General features: G+C 49.4%; 1 protein-coding gene across 16 annotated transcripts in view; it reads left to right on the forward strand.

The window, feature by feature from the left end:
- The window catches only part of PRP4K (pre-mRNA processing factor kinase PRP4K), a 632535-nt gene that overhangs the window by 170937 nt on the left and 437852 nt on the right, over positions 1 to 23746 (forward strand). For all 16 annotated transcript variants that reach the window (XR_014962111.1, XR_014962103.1, XR_014962108.1 and 13 more), the window contains exon 5: positions 2237 to 2318. Coding sequence is in view for 1 of the 16 variants with exons in the window: in XM_085607184.1 (XP_085463310.1) it covers positions 2237 to 2318 (82 nt within the window). In the remaining 15 variants the exon portion in view is untranslated. The remainder of the gene's footprint in view (positions 1 to 2236; positions 2319 to 23746) is intronic.

Consider the following 23746-nt stretch of genomic DNA (forward strand, 5'->3'; position numbering starts at 1 on the left):
AATCAGGGTTTCGGGGGCAGGGAAAAAATATATCCGGCGTGTGGTCACGGGCAACAGTCATCCCCTCCACGGACCTGCGCCCGCGAAAATCCGGGAGCAGTCCGCAAAAATCCGGGCGAGTTACGGGCGGCGGCCGGGCGGCTCACCGGCGAAGGCTGAGACAATCACCGGGGAATCTTGGATTAGTCACCTCGGGCATGCACTCGTTCCGCTACGCTTAGTGGTAGGAACGACCACGGCGAAATGTAGGCCGATATTCGCACCGCTCCGGCTAGGCCGACTCCACCCAGTCATCAAAGGCCGCTGTTGTTGAACTGCCGCCCGGCCATGTTGTCCACTCGAGGTCCCGGTTCCAGGGTTGCACAGGCCGCAAACTTCAACTGGACATTTCTCCGGCGATACCGCCGCCAGAAACTTCGGAGTCACACGATCGGTTGCCGCTATCATTCACCAACACGGGCATATAGCGCCGGCTAAGGATCTCATGCAGGATATCTGTGCGGGACGCGGAGGTTCACAGAGCCGGGAGCCTACGCTGCCGTCCCGGTCGCCATCTTGGCTCCTCCCCCCCGCTGTTGATTTCTTGATGCTGCCTGCTGCCTCTGTTTACAGGCCCCCTCAACTGCTCCTGGGACAAACACCCAACACCTAAGGACACCTCTGCACCCATCAGCAATGGAAAAAAGAAACAAAGGCGTCCCAGAGCAGCGTGAGGCCTGCACCTTCTGTTGGTTCAGCCCGACTGGCCTCTCAGTCAAAGCCTGCAGCCTTTTTCTCCGAATACCGATTCAATAAACTAACATTAGACGCCCGACGTTGTATTGCACCACTGCACCTGGTTGCCCTAGTGCCGCTGGAGGTGACCTGCCTTGGACCTCGCCCCGTACTCGCCTTAAGTCCAGGAGATTGGTCTTGTAAGTCGCTGTACTCTACCTGCATGCTGTACTTTTTCTTTCTTCTCATAGGATAATATTACAGCTACTGAAAATTGCACCAAGTGTTGACTTTTGAAAGCGTAACGTATTGCTCTTGCAAAATGTACTTACCTGATTGTATTGGTTCTGTTGCCTAAACATATATAAAGATTCTGTTATTTTTTATAAATTGGGGTGGATCTCCTTATTAAGTTGTGTGCATCATTTATTAACTATTGTGTGCATTATGCAGATGTCTAACGCTCCTCTCTGACAAATCCTAAGGCTGCTTGACCACAATACCACCTAGAAGAGCCCCTTCGGATTGCTAGAGAAAGCCCCTGTCCACTCAGAAGGGAATACCTGGACTCTCTGCACAGTATTTCTCTTTTTGATATACTATATAAAGAGCCATCATCCTACATTATCCATCGAGGTAAAATCGGCAGCTGGTCTAGATGTGGCATGTTCTTTCCCCTGCCTTATCACATAAAGCATAGGATATTTCCTTTTCTTTATTCAAACTAGCAGTTTTACTATTCTAGTTTCTCTCATTGTGACAAAAGTACAAATTGAGCTGTTCTGGTCGCTTGAGAAAGTGCATAGTAATAGTTATGCATTGTAAATTTGTTCTACGTAGAGGTTATCAGTACCTCTTATTTCGTATTCTAATGAGAGATTGCCCACACCATTTAAACATGTACCTATCTCCACCCATGCCAATTATCTTTAACTTGATGTTACAAGAAATTAATATAAATTGGATTTATTGAATATACTATATTTGTAATGTAGCTTTTCATATTAGCTTTTTTATTCTTGGTTCCTTGAAATGTACTCTTTTATGCTACTCTGGAAATGTTGTGTTGACCTACTGATCTTTCTAAAATTGTATTTTAATTATAGTAATATTGTACTCTGAACCTATCTCCTGTATGGATGTTTCTTGGCTATGGCTAAAGTAAGACATTTTATGTTGAAAAGAGCAATTTTTGTACATTTCCTTGAGTTGCCACTTTGAGTGTTCTAAAAGCTATATGCATTGTTAACCTGAACAAACTAACTGGTCCAAGTGGTCCTCTGCTATGAATCCAGAAGATTAGATCCATATTTCAACTGCTCGTGTGGAAGCTTGTGCATGTTTCAGGATACATCCTTACCCCCACACTATGTATACTAACCTTTGTGGGTGAGTGTTTTATTTTCAATGATACTTTATTTGATACGTCAGCATTTTAGTCTGAACCGTTGACTAAATTAACACTGAATGTTTTCCGTGGGTTCCTCTTTAACTTCTAAACCATTTTCATATTTTCTGGTAGTCTTGAAGACTTTGATGTGGAGGAAGAAGACGAGGAAGCTGTAATAGAGCAAAGGAGACTGCAGCGGCAGGCAATTGTTCAAGTATGTTATTTTTATTATTAATTAATTTGAAATTCTGTAAAAGAAATTTAATATATAGGTTGCAGTGTTAGTCATCCTGAGTATCCATATTGTTATCCATGACAAATCAACATATCATGATTTTTATCATTCAATTTCCGAGAGCAGACTGACGAGAATTACCATGCCTAATTTAGACAAGACAGTACATATGAATTGGAGCATTTGGTTGCAGACGTGGTCAGGAAAGATGGATGGGGGGCTATTAGTGATGTTATATGACTGAATGTGTTAACAGAATGTGCAGCAGTATCATTTTTACAGAGGTATCAATAATTCTGCTGTTGCATATGATGCTGGTGCAGGCCGGGGTCTTGTAATGTGTCTCTTATTGGTCGATATTGCGCTTCTTGAGGACCCTTTTAAAGTGGGGGGTAAACAGTCAATGGACGATAAACTTCCAGTCCAGTGCGAGGATCTTTCACTTCCGTTGGATCTTTCCTAGTTTTCCTTGCTCCAACTACTCCCCAATATCAGGCTGGAATCCTCAATAGAAATATTGAATTGGCAGTGGCAGAATCCAGTCATTTAATGCTGAAGTATGTGCAGCGTATCTACTTCATTGTTTGACCTGCAAAGCAGCCAATGAGTTGGAGAGACTTGAAGCGGTACATTTTCTTGATGTTTACACATCAGAGGTTATCAGATTGGGACAGTTGGTGCTACAAAGCCTTTTGATTTAAGCAGAACTTCATTTCTGCTTGTCAATTGTATTACTAGTTTTGCTAATTTTTCTTATTTCAGCATCTGAATGTCTGAAACACTCAATGCTGACAAGGGAAAAGAAAAACTGTAAAGGCAGAGTTCGGAGTGCTGGTGGATTACTGTATTTTTGATTGGTTTAGTGTAACGATCTGAAGGCCATTCACTGGTGCACAGGGGTGTGACAAGCTGTAGGAAGCTGTCTCTATATATTTGACCAAAAAGAGGTAGTGTGCACAGAGTCCAGTGAGTCCCCAAAACTTTGGCAGAGGTTGAAGTAGAACATACCTTACTCTGAATTTAGTAGTAGCTGGGCTGAGCAGTTAGGCCTATCTGAGGGTAGTGTGAATGCATTTGGTGTACATACTCATAAAAGACAGGAACACACACTCAAGGACTGACTCCAGGCCTATGTTTGTAGAAAAATATTACTTTGTTTACTTTTATTTCTATGAACCAAGTGGAACTCGATTACAAGCGAGTTCTTTCCATTTGCAATACTTTCAGATACTGCAAATAGATTTGTATAGCATCAATCTGCATGTGCATGAAATGTTTTTCGGTACAGAAAAAGATAGTTTATTTTCAGGATCATATTTAGTACAGTATGTGAGAAAGTGCCCTCTTTCTGCATGGTTCCCCCACTCTTTTCTGAATTGCTGATGTGCTTTGACTGAGTGTGCACTGGGCCCCTGCTAACCAGGTACCCAGGGACTATGATTTCCCTAAACTTCATTGAAGTCTAAACCCAATTGGCATCTCTGGCCACAGGTCAGCCCCTGATAAATGGGACCACAGGCACCCAGGGCACTGTGACCAAAGAAGGCCTCTAAGGGCTGCAGCACTTATTTTGCCACCCTCAGAGGTCCTGTACTTTCACACTCCCCTTTGCAGGCTGTGTGTTTTGGTGCAGAAGAAAGTGAAGAGTCGACATGGCACACATCTCTGTGTGCCATGCCTACAACCCACTGCCCTGGCATAGATCAGTCACCCCTCTAGCTGGGTGCACTATACCAGTGGTGAGGGTACAGGTCCATGAGCCCTGTACCTCTACAATGTCCAAGTCCATTCTTAGACATTGTAAGTGCAGTGCTGCCATTAAGAGTATATGGTGCTGGGAGTTTGTCATTACGAACTCCACAGCACCATAATGTCTACACTGAAAACTGAGAAGTTGGGTATCAAACGGCTCAGCACATTAAACCCACACTGATGTCATTGTGGGATTTAATGAAAAATGCACACACAGGGCATCTTGGAGATGCCCCCTCAAAACTAACCTACCACTAGTGTCTAGGCTGAGTGGCTGCTTTCAGCTGCCACAACCAGACATGTTTCTGGACCCCTGGGTCGAGACCCTACTGCTCTCGGGGGCCTGAAACAGTGCACATCCTGGGTCGAGGTGCCAAGCCTCCTCCCCCAGGATGGCTAGGGTCCACCAAGAGGAAGCTTCAAAGGTGTGCCGCCTTTGTGAGCTTCCCCAGGCCACTTGCTGCTTTCAGCAACTGGTCCCCACTGGTTCTGGCCCCCACTTTGGACTGGAGAACCAGCGGGAAAAACAAGAGAGGAGGAGAGGTGTGCCCACCTCTGCCAACTCCACCCCTCAGGCGGGGTGACGCATAACTCTCAGTCCCCGCCATCTTGGAGATGGGGTGACTCAGCCAATCAGGGAAAGGCTTATGCCCCCCTCCCACTGGAGGGTGGCTTAATAGGGGGTGTACCCACCCCAGGGAAGGGACACATTGCTCCCAACCTTTTACGTACCTGTAATTCCTCTAAATCTAGTATTTAGGGGCACCCCTGAACCTTGCTTCCTCCGACCAGAAGAAACTACAAGAAAAGAAGGACCGAACAGCTGTGCCGAAGCTAACAAGAGGAAGACGCCCACTGACTTGGCCCCAACCCTACCGGCCTGTGTCCTGCAGCCAGCAACCTCAAAAACACCAGAGGGCCTGCCTGCCTTCAACCACAAAGACTGTGTGTCCCGTGAACACTGGATTGGTTCATCTCCAACCTCTGGCTCCGGCCGGACACCGCAAATTCGCCCCACTCTGCACCCGCCATCCACGGCCTGAGCTCGAGTGGGCAATCACCACGAGGAGGTCTCCCCGGCGATCCTGAACTGAGACCCGGCAACCCCTGATCTGCCTCAAATCTCCAGCCGACGCCTGCAGCCTAAATCCGGATGGTCCCCCCAACCACGACCAGGAGCTGGTAAGGAGATCCGACCCTAAAAGGCACCCCTGCACCCGTCGCCCTTGGGTAACCCAACCGCCGGTGTCTAACCAACCCCCAAAATCCCAACTTACCTCTCAAAGTGGTGGTCGCACCCAGAAGACCTTCATCACTGAGCCGTCGGTGCCTTTGCAAACCGGAGGGTCTCTATTGCAAACAGCAGGGCGCCCGATGTCGAAACAGCACCCTGCACCCGGCCGCCCTAGTGCTGCTGAGGGTGCGCCTTTGGTGCTACTTTGTTTCCCCATTTGCCCTAAGCTAAAGTCCAGGAGCTTTGCTCCCACAACCAAGTGGCCTGCTCTTCAGCAAACTGTTACAATCTGTATATTTACTGCAAAGTATTTATCACTTACCTGTGCCAGGCTTGCTTGGTTCTAGGAAATAAAATAACTAAAAGAATATTTTTATTCAAAAACAATTGGTCTGAAGTTCAGTCTTTGAGTGTGTGAATTTATTTGCTGACTGAATGTGTACAACAAATGCTTAACACTGTCCTCTGATAAAGCCTTACTGCTCGACCACACTACCACAAATAGCGAGTGAGGTGCTATCTAACTTTACCTCTGCCTACTGTTGGGGTTCCACTGGACTCTGTGCACACTGTACCTCTCTTTGGTATAGTATATATAGAACCAGCTTCCTGCACAGTACAGTGAGAGATCCATGCAATCTTACGGGATAAAAGACAGGTCAGTAACTTACAGCTAAATAAGCGGTTCCCTAGTTCAGTCTTCAGAGGTTTGGGTCATCACTGGGCCAGGGTCCGACCAAGGTTGGTACTGCACCACCAGCGGCATTGGGGTCGACGGGTGCAGAGGTCACTGGGACCAAAGTTATCCAATGGAGGCTGGGGGGACCTCAAAGAGTCACCAGTTACAGGTAAGTACCTGCGTGGTCAGTGTGAGAAAGTGCCATCTTTCTTGCATGGTATGCCCCAATTTTTTGCTGAATTGCTGATGTACTTTGACTGAGTGTGCCCTGGGCTCCTGACAACCAGGTGCCCAGGACCTGTGTTCCTTCCCTAAAACTGTATTGAAGCCTAAACCCAATTGGCATCTCTGGCCACATGTCAGCCCCTGGTAAATGGTACCCTAGGTACCCAGGGCCCTGTGACCCGAGAAGACCCCTAAGGGCTGCAGCACTTATTGTTCCACCTTTTGAGGCCCTGTACCCTGAGAGAGAGACACACGCACGCACGCACACACACCACACACCACACACACCACTCACACACCCACCCCGGCATACCTCAGTCACCCCTCTAGCTGAGTGCACCTTGCCAGTGGTGTGGGTACAGTTGCATGAACCCTGTACCCCTACAGTACCCAGGTCCATTCCTGGGCACTGTAAGTGCAGTGCTGCCATTAAGAGTATATGGTGCTGGGAGGTTGTCATTACGAACTCCACAGCACCATGATGGCTACACTGAAGACTGAGAAGTTTGGTATCAAACTTCTCAGCACATTAAACCCACACTGATGCCAGTGTAGGATTTAATGTAAAATGCACGACAGAGGGCAACTTAGAGTTGCCCCCTGAAACTAACCCACAACCCGTGTCCTGACTGAGAGGCTGCATAGGCTGCCACCCAGCAGACGGGTTGCTGGCCCCCTGGGTAGAGAGCCATCCGCTCTCATGGGCCTGCAACAATGCACATCCTGGGGCGAGGTGCCAAGCCTCCTCCCCCAGGATGGGCAGGGGAAGCTTCAAAGGCATGCCATGCCGCCTTTGTGAGCCTCCCCAGACCACTTGCTGTACTCAGCAACTGGTTCTGACCCCCACTCTGGCGGGAAAACCCAAGGGAGGAAAGGGGGTGTGCCAGCCTCTGCCAACCGCACCCCTCAGGTGGGGGGGGCGAGGTGAAGCACAGCTCCGGGCTCTCACCATCTTCAGGATGAGGAGCCCTGCCCAATCAGAACTAGGCTCCTGCCCCCCTCCCACTGGAGAGTGGCAGGTTAGGGGGTGTACTCACTTCAGGAAAGGGGCCCATTGGCCCCTGACCTTTCCTACCTGGAACGCCCCTAAATTTAGTATTTAGGGGCACCCTGAACCATCCTTCAACAGATCCCGAATCTGAAACCAGAAGAAGAACAAGAAGAAAGAAGACCTGCTGTGCAGCTGCTAACAAGAGGATGACACCAACTGACTTGGCACCAGCCCTACCGGCCTGTCGACCCTCGAACCCGCTCCTGCTTAACCCCGGCGTCTCCAGTGGTCAGCAACCTCGAAAATCCCGGAGGACCTGACTGCCTTGCTCATCTAAAGACTGGGACTCCCACGAGCAGTGGTTCTACTCAAACAAGCAACAACCCCAGCCAGGAACCGCGAATCCAGCACACTCTGCACCCGCCGAGCTCGGCTTGTGCCTGAGTGAATAAAGACCACGAGGACGCCCCCCCGGCGATTGTGACCACAAATCCAGCACCCAAGGACCCTCCTCGACGCTCCTGGCGACGCCTGCAGCCTCAACTCCAGGGACCCCCTCAACCGCGACCAGCAGAGGGTAAGATTTCCCGACGCCAAAAGACAACCCTGCACCCGGCGCCCTGCAGCTCCCTGTGGCCAGCTCCTGGGTGCATACCTAACCTACAGCTTCCCAACTTACCTCTCGAAGTGGTGGTCGCACCTGAAGAATCTCTGTCCCCGAGCTTGCAGCCTTTGTTCATCTTGCAGCTTCTCCATTGAAATACATTGGGCACCCGACGGCCCAAAAGCACCCTGCACCCAGCCGCCCGAGTGCCCCTGGAAGTGCAGCATCTGTCCTATTCTACTTCCCCACTTGCCCTGTGTAAGAAAGTGGCTCTGTATATACTGCACCAAAGTAAGGTTCAGTGTGCACAGAGTTCACAGTCCCCAGAGGTTTGGCAGAGGCTAAAGTTCGATATAACTTTACTCTCTAAAGTGGTAGCTTGGTCGAGCAGTAAGGCAGTATCAGAGGACAGGGTAAAGCATTTGTTGTACACACTCAGTCAGCAAATGATCTCACACACTCAAGAACTGAACTCTAGGCCAATGCTTTGTATATAAAAATATAAAGTTGTTTTATTTTAGAACCACAAATAAGAATGAGATGCTTTAGTTAAATACTTTCAATAGGCAATAGACATTTGAATGCAATAGTTACAGTTGTTGCAATAGGCAACACAATTCAAACACTATTATAACATTAAGCTCAATGGGACTTTTTAAATAATTACAGTTACTTTGCGTATGATTTTCTTACTCAGGGTTGGATCCTGGATTCAACCCTGGTGCATTTCCTGTAAACAGTTGAAAGAAATCGCTATTGTTACACAGGCGATTTTTAAGGAATATTTGTCAGTTTCAAAAATCGACACTTAGAAGAATTTCTGGCAAAAACCAGGCAACGTTATCCTACGGAGGCAAATCAAGTTATCGGTAAGTACGGTTGTAATTACTTTTCATGGTTTGTGCTGGGCACCAAGATCCAGCACTGGGATCTCTCCTGATAGCAGGTGAGTAATTTCGAGAGGTAAGTTGGGAAGCTGTAGGTTAGGTAGGCACCCAGGAGCTGGTCACAGGGAGCCGCATTTCGCCGGGTGCAGGGGTGTCCTTTGGCGACGGGAAATCTTACCCTCTGCTGGTCGCGGTTGGGGGGGTCCCTGGAGTTGAGGCTGCAGGCGTCGTCAGGAGCGTCGAGGAGGGTCCTTGATTCGTGGTCACAGTTGCCGGGGGGACGTCCTCGGGGTCTTTGTCCACTCAGACACAGGCCAGGGTTGGCGGGTGCAGAGTGTGCAGGAGTCGCGGTTCCTGGTTTGCACCAGGGGCTTGTTACTCGCTTTGAGCAGAACCACTGCTCGTGGGAGTCCCAGTCTTTCAGAGTCACAAGGCAGTCAGGTCCTCCGGGGTTTTCGAGGTTGCTGACCACTGGAGATGCCGGGTTTTAGCAGGAGCAGGTTCGAGGGTCAACAGGCCTGTAGGGCTGGGGCAAAGTCAGTTGGTGTCGTCCTCCTGTTAGCAGCTGCATGGCAGGTCTTCTTTCTTCTTGTTCTTTTTGCTTGTTTCGGATTCGGGATCTGAGGATCTGAGGATAGAAGGTTCAGGGTGCCCCTAAATACTAAATTTAGGGGCGTTACAGGTAGGTAGAGGTCAGGGACCAATGGATCCCTTCCCTTGAGTGGGTACACCCCCTATCCTACCACTCTCCAGTGGGAGGGGGGCGGGAGTCTAATCCTGATTGGGGAGGGCTCCCCATCCTCAAGATGGCGAGAGCAAGGAGTTGTGCTTCACCTCGCCTCCCCCACCAGAGGGGTGGGGTTGGCAGAGGCTGGCACACCCTCTTTCCTCAATTGGGCTTTCCCGCCAGTCTTCCCACCAGAGTGGGGGTCAGAACCGGTGGGGGCCAGTTGCTGAGTACAGCAAGTGGCCTGGAGAAGCTCACAAAGGCGGCATGCCTTTGAAGCTTCCCCTGCCCATCCTGGGGGAGGAGACCTAGCACCTCGCCCAGGATGTGCATTGTTGCAGGCCCAGCAGAGCGGATGGCTCTCTATCCAGGGGTCCAGCAACATGTCTGCTGTGTGGAAGCCTAGGCAGCCTCTCGGACAGGACGTGGATTGTAGGTTAGGTTCAGGGGGCAACTCTAAGTTGGCCTCTGTCGCGCATCGTACATTAAATCCCACACTGACATGAGTGTGGGTTTAATGTGCTGAGAAGTTTGATACCGAACTTCTCAATCTTCAGTGTAGCCATCATGGTGCTGTGGAGTTCATATTGAGGACCTCCCAGCACCATATACTCTTAATGGCAGCACTGCACTTTCAATGTCCAGGAATGTACCTGGGTACTGTAGGGGTAGAGGGCTCAGTTACCTGTACCCATACCACTGGCATAGTGCACCCAGCTAGAGGGGTGACTGAGGTATGCCAGGGCAGTGTGTTTGTCGGCATGGCACACAGGGATTCAGCAAAAAGTGGGGGCATACCATGCAAGAAAGATGGCACTTTCTCACACAACCCCCCCCCCCCCCACTCCCCCCCCCCCCCCAACTAAAGGTGACGAGACTAACCTTGCCCTATGAAGTCTTCATTGTCTAAGTGGAAGATCCTGGAAAGTCCATCTCCATTGGCATGGGAAGTCTGAGGTCTGTGTTACACTTCTAAGTCCATTCCCTGTAGTGAGATGGACCACCTTAGTAGTGTTGGATTTTCCCCTTTCATTTGCATTAGCCATCTGAGAGGTCTGTGGTCAGTTTGAACCAGGAAGTGAATACCAAACAAGTATGGCCTCAACTTCTTCAGGGACCAAACCACAGCAAAGGCCTCCCTCTCAATGGCACTCCAACGCTTCTCTCTGGGGAGAAGCCTCCTGCTTATAAAAGCAACAGGTTGGTCGTGGCCTTCATCATTGGTCTGGGATAGGACCGCTCCTATCCCTAGCTCAGAGGCATCAGTCTGCACTATGAACTGCTTGGCATAATCTGGAGCTTTTAGAATTGGTGCTGAGCACATTGCTTCTTTCAGGGTGTCAGAAGCCTTTTGGCAACTAACTGTCCAGTTAACCTTCTTGGGCATCTTCTTGGAGGTAAGTTCTGTGAGGGGAGTCACAATCGACCCATATCCCTTCACAAACCTCCTGTAGTACTGGGTTGTTGGAGCTGCCCAATCCAGGATGGCCTGGATCTGGGGCTGTAAGGGTTGTGCCTGGCCTCCACCAACAAGGTGGCCCAAGTACACCACAGTGCCCTGCCCTATCTGGCATTTGGATGCCTTGATAGTTAGGCCTGCAGTTTGCAGGACTTCTAAAGCCTTCCCAAGGTGGATCAGGTGATCCTGCCAGGTGGAGATAAAGACAGCAATATCATCAAGATAAGCTGCACTAATGGACTCCAACCCAGCCAGGACTTGATTCACCAGCCTCAGGGGCATTCCTGAACCCAAAGGGCATCACAGTGAACTGATAATGCCCATCAGGTGTGGAGAATGCTCTTTTCTCTTTTGCTCCTGGGGCCATGCCAATCTGCCAGTACCCTGCAGTTAAGTCAAACGTACTGAGAAATTTGGCTGCCCCTAGTTTGTCTATCAACTCATCTGCTCTTGGAATGGGGTGAGCATCTGTCTTGGTGACAGAGTTGAGCCCTCTATAGTCCACACAAAACCTAATTTCTCTCTTTCCACCCTGTGGATGAGGCTTGGGGACCAGAACCACTGGGCTAGCCTAGGGGCTCTCAGAGGGTTCAATCACCCCTAACTCCAGCATCTTGCTGACTTCAGCTTTGATGCTTTCCTTGACTTGTTCTGACTGTCGATAGATCTTGTTTTTGACAGGTGCACTGTCACCAGTGTCCACATCATGGATACATCAGTTTGTCAGACCAGGGGTCAGGGAAAAGAGGCTAGCATACTGTTGCAAGACTTGCTTGCAGTCTATCTGCTGTTGGGCAGAGAGGGTTTCTGAAAAGACAACTCCATCTACTGACCCATCTTTTGGGCTGTAGGAGAGGAGATCAGGGAGAGGTTCACTCTCTGCTTCCTGTTCCTCATCAGTCACCATCAGCATGGTGATGTCAGTCCTGTCATTTTAGAGCTTAAGCCGGTTCACATGGAGAACCCTTTTGGGTGCCCTGCTAGTGCCCAGGTCAACCAAGTAAGAGACCTCACTCTTCTTTTCTAGGATAGGGTAAGGGCCTCTCCATCTATCTTGGAGTGCCCTTGGTGCCACTGGCTCCAAAACCCACACCTGTTGCCCAGGTTGAAATTCAACCAGTGCAGCTTTTTGGTCATACCAGTGCTTCTGAAGCTTGTGGCTGGCCTCTAGATTCTTGGATGCCTTTTCCATGTATTCAGCCATTCTGGACCTTAGGCCAAGCACATAGTCCACAATGTCTTGCTTGGGTTCTTGGAGAGGCCTCTCCCAACCCTCTTTCACAAGACAGAGTGGTCCCCTCACAGGATGACCAAACAGAAGTTCAAAGGGGGGAAAACCCTACTCCCTTCTGTGGGACTTCTCTGTAAGCGAGAAGCAGGCATGGCAACAGGACATCCCATCTTCTTTTGAGTTTTTCAGGGAGTCCCATGATCATGCCTTTCAATCTCTTGTTCAACCTTTCAACAAGGTCATTGGTTTGTGGATGGTAGGGTGTAGTAAACTTGTACTGCACTCCACACTCCTTCTACATGTGTTTCAGGTAAGCAGACATGCAGCTGGTATGTTTTGAGAGACATTACCTGTTTCAGGCCTGTAACTACCCCCCTCCCCTATCCCTCCTGCCTAATGTCACCATAGCCATTGGATGGTTAGTGTGAACACTGTCAGCATTGGTGACTGGGTAGGTTTTCCCAATCAAGTATTGCTCGGGGTAAACCAGTGTGTCTCTCACCATAGTGACACTGGCACCTGTATCCCTCAGAGCTTCTATCCTAGTTCCATTAACCCAGGGGTATTGTAAATACTTCTTTAAGTTGGGTGGCCACACAGCTACAGTGGCAAACTCAACTTCCCCTTTTGAAACTAGAACAGCTTCAGTGTGCATCCTGATTTGCTCTGGGCACACTGTTGATCCCATCTGTAGACTTGCCACCCCAGGTGTAGCTGTACTGGTTGCCTTGGGGGCCTTGTTGTGGGGGCAAGGTTTATCTACAGTTAAGTGTCCCAACTTCTTACAGTTGTTACACCAGGCCTTTGAGGGATCAAAGGTCTTCCCCCTATAAGGCTGAGGCACATAGGGAGTAGTTTGGAACCCACCCCCCTGTACAGGTTTTTGGGGCCCTTTGGAAGACTCTGACTTTTTATCTTGGGGATTCTAAGCACCTTTCCCCTGGGGAGGTTTTGTAACCACCTTCTTCTGGTCACCCCTAGTGGCTGTCCTTGTCACCCTAGTCTTGACCCAGTGGTCTGCCTTCTTTCCCAATTCTTGGGGAGAAATTAGACCTAGGTCTACCAAATGCTGATGTAACTTTTCATTTGTGCATTTACTTAGGATATGTTCCTTCATAAACAAATTGTAAAGTCCAGGAAAATCATGCACATTATGTCCAGCTAACCAACCATCCAGTGTCTTTACTGAGTAGTCTACAAAGTCAATCCAGGACTGGGTCTGGGTTTTGTGAGCCCCCCTGAATCTAATTCTATACTCCTCAGTGGTGAGCCCAAATCCCTCAATCAGAGTCTTCTTCATGAGGTCCTAGAACCCTGCATCTGGCCCAGAGAGGTTCAGAAGCCTGTCTCTGCAGATACCAAAGAACAGTCCCCACAGGAGTGCCCCTCAGATAGGTTTCTTTACTCTTTTCATTTCACAAGCCCTCTCAAAGGCTGTGAACCACTTGGTGATGTTATCGCCTTCCTCAAATTTATGGACAATCCCTTTGGGGATTTTAGGATCAGAAGTTTCCTCCCTATCCTTAGTTTTAGTATTGCTGCCACCATTGATGGGTGCTAAACCCATCTCCTTTCTTTCTTTCTCTAGAGCCAGGAGTCTGGACTCAAGATCCAATGTTTTGGCCAGCTTTGATAAAAAGCTGTCCTCTTCACTGGGGGTCCCCCAGTGAGTTCCCTGGTCCACCTATGTGGTCTCTAGGTTCCCAGAGGTTGATTCTTGGAGTTAAGGGTATGGTGGCCCTTTTCTCCCTACGGATTACTGGAGGGCGGTCATTATCCACCTCATCCTCCTCCCCTTCCTCATCTGTCTGGTCATCACCATGTTCAGATGGGTGGTCCTTGGCATACTCAGCCAGGAGCTCCTGGAGCCCTTGTTTGGTTGGATGCAGGCCCATTGGTATCTTTTTTAGTTTGCATAAGAACCTCAATTCCTTGAAAGACAAGTTTACCTACCTGACTCTGGGAGACCCCCGAGTCTTACCCCAGAACCATAACTCTGCCAGTCGAGTATTTACCTGAAAGCTGATAACTCACATTTTCTCCATAGGGTAATATTGACAGGTTTTCACTTGGAAATTCTTCTAAGTGTCGAGTTTTGAAACTTTAAAATATTCACAAAAAATCACCCGATCAACGAAAACGAAATTACTCACCTGTTAGCAGGAGAGATCTTTGTGCCCAGCACTGACCCTACAAAACAATTACAACTGTTATTTTCTGATAACCAAACTTTCCTCCATAGGTTAACTTTGCCTGGTTTTTGCCAGAAATTTTTCAAAGTGACGGTTTTTGAAACATACAAATATTCCTTAAAAATCGCATGTGTAACAAAAAGGATTTATTTAAATTGTTTACAGGAGATGCACCAGGGCTGAATCCAGGATCCAGCCCTGAGTAAGAAAAACCTATGCAAAGTAATTGATATTGCCTTTACTTAAAGATTCCCATTGAGCTCAATGTTATAATTGTGTTTAGCTTGTGTTGCCTATTGCAACAACTGTAACTATTGCATTTAAAAGTCTTCCTTATTGAAAGTATTCAACTAGAGCATTTCATGCTGAGAAAGTATTTTGATACATACTTGTGGTTCTAAAATAAAACAACTTTACATTTTTATATACAAACCATTTGGCCTAGAGTTCAGTTCTTGAGTGTGTGAGACCATTTGCTGAATGAGTGTGTACAACAAATGCTTTACACTGTCCTCTGATACTGCTTTACTGCTCGACCAAGCTACCACTTTAGAGAGTAAGGTTATATCTAACTTTAACTTCTGCCAAACCTCTGGGTACTGTGAACTTCGTGCACACTGAACCGTACTTTGGTGCAGTATATATAGAGCCACTTTATTACAGTCAGGGCCCTGGGGGTTAAGATAAAAAAAATAGCACTGAGACTGCACCATTAGTGGCACAGGTGCAGCCGGGTGCAGAGTGCAAAGGAGGCGTCTGGAGCCCCGTTCAAACCAATAGAGATCCTCAGTTGGGCAAAAGGGCTGCAGGCTTGCTTCCGAAGGTTGGGCGAAGGAATCCCACAACTGGAGAGGTAAGTTGGATAGTAGGGCGATGCCGGGACACAGTTGGTTGGGCACTCCAAGGCGTGGGGGGGGGGGGGGGGGGGGGCTGTGGGTGCAGGGGTGTTTTAGGCATCAGGTTTTCTCACCAGCTCCGGTTGCGGTCGGGCTACCCTGAAGTCTGAGTCTGCAGGCTTTAGGGGGAAGGTCAGGAGAGGTCGCTCAACTCCGTAGCTCAGGTTAGGATCACCGGGGAGACTTCAGTTGGTGATGGGCCACCTGGACTCGGGCCAGGGGCGTCGGGTGTAGAGTGGTGCAAGTGTCACAGATCCGCCTGTATCCGGAGGCTTGGAGTTGGCTTCTTTGCTGGGCAAATACGCTGTCCAATGGAGACAAAAGTCTCTGTCGAAGACAGCACAGGTTCTCTGGGGTTCTTGTGGTTGCTGACTGCGGGCCGCGCCAGTTTCTCAAAACAGGGTTGCTAGAGGAGGAAACAGGCCGGGAGGGCTGGGGCCAAGTCGGTCGTCATCGCCGTCTTCTCCACTGCTGCACGGCTCTTCTATCCTTCTTAGGTCAAAATCTGAGAAACAAGGAAATTTAAGGGCGATACTGAGGTCGGGGGTGGTAGCCAATGGCTACTGTCTCCTAGGGTGACTAAACCCGTTAAGTGCCCCCTCCTGTAGTGTAGTTCCTATATCCCGGATATGCTCTACGCATTGGAATAATATACACTATAATTTTGACATAGGAAGGAGGTCAGTATGTCTCTATTGAGTACATTAAACTTAATTACTTGTGTGTGCCTGCTAACTCAGAGGTCACTAGAAACTTCTCGAATAAACAAGAAGTGATTCGTTTCTGACAACCGCATAAACATGGCCACTTTGTTTCCCTTCGAGCCGGAACAATCTCAGAACCGTGGAAACAATAGATAAGTTTCACTTCACAGTCAATCGTGCATGCTTCGTTTCTACAGAGTTGCACAGAAATAGAGAGACGGGCGTTTCAATAAAAAGGGTTTATTGAACACTCTTATGTCTCATGCAAGAGATATGAACTGCTACAATCGGAAGACAGGATGCGAAGTACAATACATACAGAGTTAGTACGATTAAATAATACTGCAATAGCATGGTTTGTAGCTATGATATATATTCATAAAATACATACATAAATAACACAGGCTAAAATGTGAATACTCATCTGATGCTTCTTAACAGTTCTACTCCAATGTACCTAACCTAAGTGTAGTACGAGGTAAGAAGTAAGTGCTGTTTTCTAAAGTATAGCTAGTTATAGTTTTAGTTTTGCCAAGAGTTGCCAAAAGTTTCTCTAAGTTCTAGTCTGCTTCATACCTTGAAATGTGTGAGGTTGGAATCTCTTTCCGGGACTCGATGTCTAACACCCCGCAAGGGGAGTCAGAAACCCTGGAGCTGGATTCTCTGCGAGGAAGATGACAGCGTCTGGTCAGTGCATCAGGCGGGAACTCGATCTCCTTCCGAACTTGCTGTGGCGAACCGCAAGTAGGCAGTCAAACTGGACCGTACCGGAACCGTGGTTTGCCAGGGCAAGTGCAGGTATATTTATACCTTGAAGGTGTTTAGGAATGCCTGTATTGACTTAAAAGTTGGGCATCGGAACGTCATGAATGAACCCCTAAGGAATAGATGTTCATGCATACTAAATGAGTTCTTGGAGAAATCCATATCCAAGCAAGGGAAATTCCTAAAGGCTTAAGAGTCTGGTTTTCCAAGAACTCGTGGTGACGTGGATTGACTGATGTAGGAGCCCATGCCTGTATTTGGTTAGCATGGACAATGCCTAAATAAGGGCTGGCTTTTCTATGCCTAAATAAGGGCAATATGAATTGTACCTATATAAGGGCATAAATCAGGAAACCTATATACGGAATCTAAATCTACACACAACACCCACTCCAGTTTCGTTTGAACGACATTACTAAATCCCAAACATACTAAACATATCTAAAAGAGTATCGCATGATTAGCTAAAACATGCTAACACATATCTAAAAACATATGTCCTAAAAATGCATTACAAAACCATTGCTATGCATAAGGTGCTGTACATATTTAAAGCAATATTTCATTCTAAGCATATGTGTGTAATGGTAATGCTAAAAAGAATGAACCAGAAATATATACACAAGATGAAATGGCTTGTTAAAACAGAAGAAAAAGGGCCTAAACCATTTCATATCAGGTTACCACATATCAATTGTTGATGTGACAAGGTGGCAAAATGTCCCTGGAAGATATTCAAAGAATTCCGTTCTCTATGAATAGTTCTACTATAAGCAGATTACTGTGGCAAAAAATAAAATAAAAATACAAATTTGGAGGAAAAAAAAGTAATCTTAGGAAAAACGTTCCAAAGTTAGTCCCTTGGCTGAAAAGAATGAAGGCCAAAATCGAAGTCTCATTGGAATACTAATACTGTGTGCCTGAATCAAAAGTCAGTGTGTGGGCCTGAAGAAAACATTGAAATCTTCTAATCCTGTAGACAAAAAGTTGTCTACCGTTGTAGGTGAAAGTTGGAATACCTCATTTAGAATTATTTTTTTTTTTTTGATTTTCAAAACCTTTATTGAGGAAATTCAAAACAAACATTACAGTTTGTGTCAGATCAGATCAATTTACACAGTAAGTTCCAAGTCATCATAGTTGAAAAAACATTTTCGCCTGCAAAAGACAAATTCTGTGTGAGGCTATTATGACAACAAAGTTACCCAGTTTGTCCCTCCTCCAAAAGGGGTTGTGGTCGATAATGGACAGCGCAGCAAACTAGGGAGGCAAGGAGATAAAGGGAAGCAGTTACTGACAAACACCGGCGGCCGCCGCGGGCGGGGAGCGCGGGAGAGGCAGCACAGCTTGAAGGAGCTCGAGAGTGTAGGTATATCACCAAGGGTCCCCATATGTCAATAGGACGAGACCTCGCGGGTAGTAAATCCCAAAATTCCGACAGCAAAAACTGGCACCTCGAGGCATCTTCCAGCCAGTGATCAAATTTAGGCGCCGGTCTGTGACCCCGTTACAACAAACAAATGATGGACGGAATGCTGACAATGCATACATTCTCCCCCAGTCAAGAGATCTGGGTTAAATCCATCGTTCTTTTGCCCACTACACCACCCCAGTTTAGACACGGCCATATGCAAATCAGTCTTGACCCTGTGCCTCATGGGAACAGTCCAGCCCGAACTGCCAAGCCATGTCTTCCCTGGACCGGAATCAAGCATCCTAGGACCGGTTTCTGGCTATCAGCCGTCATCCGCCAGGATAGCTTGACTCCAGTGGCGTAGTGAGCACGGGTCCCACGTCTGGGAATACCCATCCCACTTAGGGCGAAAAGCGTGACCCCAACACATGGCCACCCTACGCCTGGCAAGGACCAGCAGCATCGCAATCAAGCAGCGAGAGGCATCTGGACAGAATTTTACAAAGCCTAACAGACACAGGTAGGGATGAGGCTCCACCGCCGCGGAGGTAATGTCTGAGATAGCGATGCATACTGCCTGCCAGAATTCTGACACCTTGGGGCATAGCCATGCTAGATGAGCAAAGTCCGCGGCGGGGCAGCGCAGCGCAGGCAAATATCACTGGGTAGGAGTCCAAGTTTGTGGAGCTGGACAGGAGTGCGGTGTAGCCCGTGTAAATACTTGAAGTGTATAAGACGAAGCCGGTAGTTGGGTGACAGCTTCTTCGTCTGATTGCAACAATAGAGCCTGTCAGCCTGCGCAATGTCCATACCCAGGTTCGCGCTCCAAGCGCGCCCGATCTGTGGAGATGAATGTGGACGACAATGTGATGACATATAATTTAGTGACTATTTTGTGTGGGGTCTGGGATGTGTATATAAAATCAAGAGCAGGCATCGTAGGTGGGGGCTGGGGGAATGTAGGGTGCAGCTCCCGGCAGATAGCGCGCAACTGATAAAACAGGAGTGTGTGCAGCGGGCCAGAAGAGAATAAAACATGTTCCCTGGTTATAAGTCTGCCACTCTCAGCAGGCCCAGGCGCGATGCATGTTTGGACATGCCGGATGGCTGAAAAGGGGGAAAAGCTGGATGATGCATATTCGGCATGGTGTTAGCAGAGAGCATCGGGAGATTGGAGAGTCGGAGCAGACCGGACCATGCCCAGCGCAATGTCTCGACCGTGTCCACCTCTGCACACGGGTGCCTCGCCGGAGCAAATAATGCAGCGGTCAACGGCCAGGGGGATGCAATGTCCGTCTCCACAGCCGCATGTGGTTGGTATGGAGAGGGATGGATTCAAAAGTGCAGAAAGCTGGCCTGAGCGCATAAGGCGAAGAGCTTGAAGTCAGGAGCGCCCAGACCCCCGACCGACATAGGGAGAGTGAGGATATCATACGCGACTTGTGGTTGTTTACCGGCCCAGACGAGTGAAATGATTAAGGAACGCAGTTGGCGGAAGAAATGAGAAGTGAGGAGGATGGGGATGTTCAAGAACAGATAAAGTAATTTCGGCTGAACCACCATCTTAGCAATGGCAATCCGGCTGGCAAGAGATAACGGAAGCCGATTCCAATTCGGAACCCGGGATTCCAGCCAATCCACAGCACGCCCGAAGTTGGATCTCCAGAGTTCATCTAGGTTCCTACTTAGCCAGATGCCCAGGTAGCGGGTGGGACCGGAGGCCCATACAAAGGGAAAGTCCAGCGTGAATTGCCTGGTGGCGTCGGTGAGAGGAAACGGCACGGACTTGCTCCAATTCACCTGTATGCCGGACAGGCAGTCGAATCGTATGATCTCACGTACAAGAGGGCTAAGATTGTCTTGGGGATAGCGAACATGCAAGGTTATGTCGTCCGCGTACATGGAGACAATGAGGGAACGGGCTGAGAAACCTATACCCCTCTGGGTGTGGTGCTGCCGAAGTCTCGCCGCGAGAGGTTCCATCGCAATGGCGAAAAGCATGGGTGACAGAGGGCTCCCTTGCCGAGTACCGCGTTTTATACAGATGGGATCGGAGAACTGCCCATTAATTCGGAGATGAGCCGAAAGGCTAGAGTAGAGAAGCAATATCTTGCGTATAAATATATTGCTGAAACCCATGCGCTGTAGAAGAAAGAATAAAAAGGGCCATTCAAGCGTGTCAAACGCATTTGTAGCGTCCAACAGAGCAGCCACTGCGGGGAGGCTGGGGTTAATCTGGTGTAAAAGCGAAAAAATAGTTCGGAGATTGTGCGAGGTGGCTCTGCCAGGAATAAAGCCAGATTGGTCCGGAAGGGCAATGAGGGGCATGAGTAGTATAAGGCGAGCGGAAATTAATTTAGCAAAAATGTTATTGTCAGTGTTAATAAGAGAGAGGGGCCGATAGGAGTCGCGGCGGTCAGCTGGCTTATCGGGCTTAGGTAGCAGCGTTATCATAGCCTTACGGAGGGATTGCGGGAAGAGGCCATTATCAAAGTATTCTTTGTACATAGCCGCCAAATGAGGTTCTAAAAGCGAAACATATGTTTTGTAAGAAGAGTCTGGAAGACCGTCCAAGCCGGGGGCCTTGTCACCGGGCAAGCTACTAATGGCAGCGAGTATCTCCTCCCTAGTGAATGGCTCATCCAAGAATTTTCGATGGTAATCCTCCAGCCAAACCAACGCGATGGTCTTGAAATATTGTTCAAAGGCCTCGCGAGAGGAGGGGGGGGGGGGGGGGGGGCAGCCAGCAGTATAAAGCTGTGAGTAAAAATCCATGAAACGAGTCTTGTTTTCATCCGGGGAGGTGGTTCTGGCTGAGCCCCCGTCGCTGAGAGCCGTAATGTATGGCGCAGCACGGGGTGAGCGTAGGAGGTTAGCTAAAGTCTTTCCAGGCCGGTCCCCCTCTCCGAAGCGACGAGCTCGGCCCTCTCTGCCAAGAAAGGCAAGCTCTCGGTCAGCTGTGTGCTTCTGTCTTAAAAGCGCGAGGGTCTCGGGCCTGGGGCGTGCAGCCTGGGCAGCATCCAGAGTTTTAATTTCAAACTCCAACTTCGCAAGAGTGGTGCGGATGGAACGAAGAACACCGGCTTGTTTTGAAATGCACTCGCCCCGTATAACAGTTTTGAAGCCTTCCCAGAGAACAGAAGCAGATTCTACGGAACCCACATTTAGTTCAAAAGAATTGGTTATGGCTGTTTGGATCTCGGCACAGAAGACCGTGTCACGGAGCGCGTTCGGAGGGAGTCGCCATGTGAACGCTCGTTGTGGGGAGTGGGGGAGGCGGAGACCGATTTGAACCGGTGCATGATCCGAAAACGTACGCGCCATATGAGTCGCATCAATGAGCCAGGTGAGGACATCCGGGGAAGTGAGCCAAAGATCAATGCGCGACCAGCAGCCCCTGGCTCCGGTGACACAGGTGCCCTCGCGGGCATCAGGCCGCATATGGCGCCAGGCATCATAGAGTGAGTTGCCAGTAAGTATGGACTTAGAGATGCAGTAGCGCGCGGGTGAGAAGAGTGAGGACCGGAACGGTCAAGCGCCGCCGAAAGAGTAACATTAAAACACTTAATGCAGAGGAAAGCAAGGAACACAGTGCAGTGATGCAACCTGAACACAAGGCGGCAGTGAAGATTAACCGAACAATGGCATACCAGAACCCCAACACATTGAGGAATGCATGAAGCCCACGAAACCCCCAACCCAACCCCACTCCCCGCAAAGAATGCATTAGAGAACAACGGTTCTGACAAAGCAAGGATTAACCGATTGTAATCCGAAACAATCCCCAAACCAGGGCCCACCCCCCCAAACTCTGCATCCAAAGAACAGAAGGACCCCCACACCCACTCCAACCCCCCAATCAGGCTGAGCTACTAACCCACCCCACCCCAGGAACCCACAACTGGGAAGGGAGGAAACAGTACAATAGGGAATTATCCAGTAAGGGCATGGCAGGGCTAGGCGTTCACCCCTGCAGTAAAGCAGGGTGGCCAAGCTAAAGTAGTTACAGACATCGTTCAGGAAGAAAGAGCAACATTATTACAGCACTTCAATCATTTTCACTAAGGCGATCAACGGCGTCTAGCTGAGATTTGGATGGCGATGAACGTGCCGATTTTTCAAGTTTCTTGGCGTGTGCCATGGCTTCTCTCGGACCTGGAAAGACCAGCGTTTTTGCGCCCTGACGAACTCTCAATTTCGCCGGGTAGGCCAGAGAATAAGAGACAGCATGTTTTTGTAGAATCCGCTTGGCAGGAAGAAATTCACGCTGGCCCGCTTGGACAGTAGGGGTGTAGTCCGGATAGAAAGAGAGTGAGTTGCCCTGGTGGTTGATATTACCCTTGTCTCGTGCCGCACGTAGAATGGCATCCCGATCCCTGTAATTTAAGAGTATTGCAATAATGGGGCGTGGAGGCAGTCCAGTACCAGGACGTGGGCCAAGGGAGCGATGTGCACGCTCAACAATGAACACTGGGGAAAGGACGTCACCGAAGAGTTCCTTGACCAACTGTTCCACGAAGTCTTCCATGCGGGAGATATTGGTGGATTCTGGGAGACCCATGATACGGAGATTGCTCGGACGGGAGCGCGCTTCCAAGTCCTCGTTCTTCTCCCGAATGACAGGCAGGATGTTGTCCATCTGGAGCAGCTTCTGACAATCCTGAGTAGCGGCATCCTCGACGTCAGACACCCTGGACTCAACATGAAGAAGACGGTTGTCGTGAGAGTCGACACAGGCCTTTACTGAGTCCAGGCGGGCGGAGAGTTGGTCCAGCTGGGACACGATTCTCGTAACCGTTGACTTTACATCAACCTCGATCGCTTTGAGGTCGTCATCACGAGTGGGGGGTGCGTCCATGGTGGTAGCAGAGTCACCACTCTCCGAACCAGCCCCGTCCTGGTGAGAGGACCTACGTAGCTCGAAGGCGATTTTGGGCTGCTTTGGATCCGTCTTCCCCATGGCGGGGGACCTTGGATGGCAGGCGTCGTCGGAAGGCGAGGCAGATGTAGGGCTACTGAGAAAGGTGGCAGCGAAAGGTGAAGATGACGCGCCTCCCACCTGCAGCAGATGTTTGGCTACGAGATGGGAGGCGCGATGGGAGCAGCTGCATCGGGCTTACGGAGGGAGAGATCACTGGAATGAAATTAGGTGCAGGGGTCAGCAAAGGCAGCAAAGCGGCAGAATAGTCAGTGCTCCACTAGCGCGGCACCCCGCTGAGTCGGCGGACGGGTGATGGAGGCCGGCGGCGCCCCAACCTACTCCAGGCAGGCAATCCTTAAGCGAATGGTCCACCCCACAAGGCCATGTGTGGCAGGGTAAGGCAGGAGGCAGAAATGTGAATTTTCCTTTACAGGGGGACACACCATACCACTGATGCCACCCCCGTGGCAGACCAATGCGGGGCAGGAGGGAGCTGGCCCCGCGGAGGTGTGCAGATGGTGGCAACTCGCGCGGCGAGGTCAAAGAGACTTGACGGCGTTCCCCAGGTTGCAGGCAAACCGGCCAAGGAGAGTGAGCAGGCCCAAGGGTAGAAATGAGGAGCTGGCGAGTCTCTGGGCCAGCGCCACCCCTGCATCCCGTGAAGCCCCAGGAACCAACAGCAGGGGCAGAGAGGTGCTCTGCGTGGAAAACCGCGTGTGCAGGCCG

The sequence above is a fragment of the Triturus cristatus genome, chromosome 5_2 (genome assembly GCF_964204655.1).
Source record: "Triturus cristatus chromosome 5_2, aTriCri1.1, whole genome shotgun sequence".
Lineage (NCBI taxonomy): Eukaryota > Metazoa > Chordata > Amphibia > Caudata > Salamandridae > Triturus > Triturus cristatus.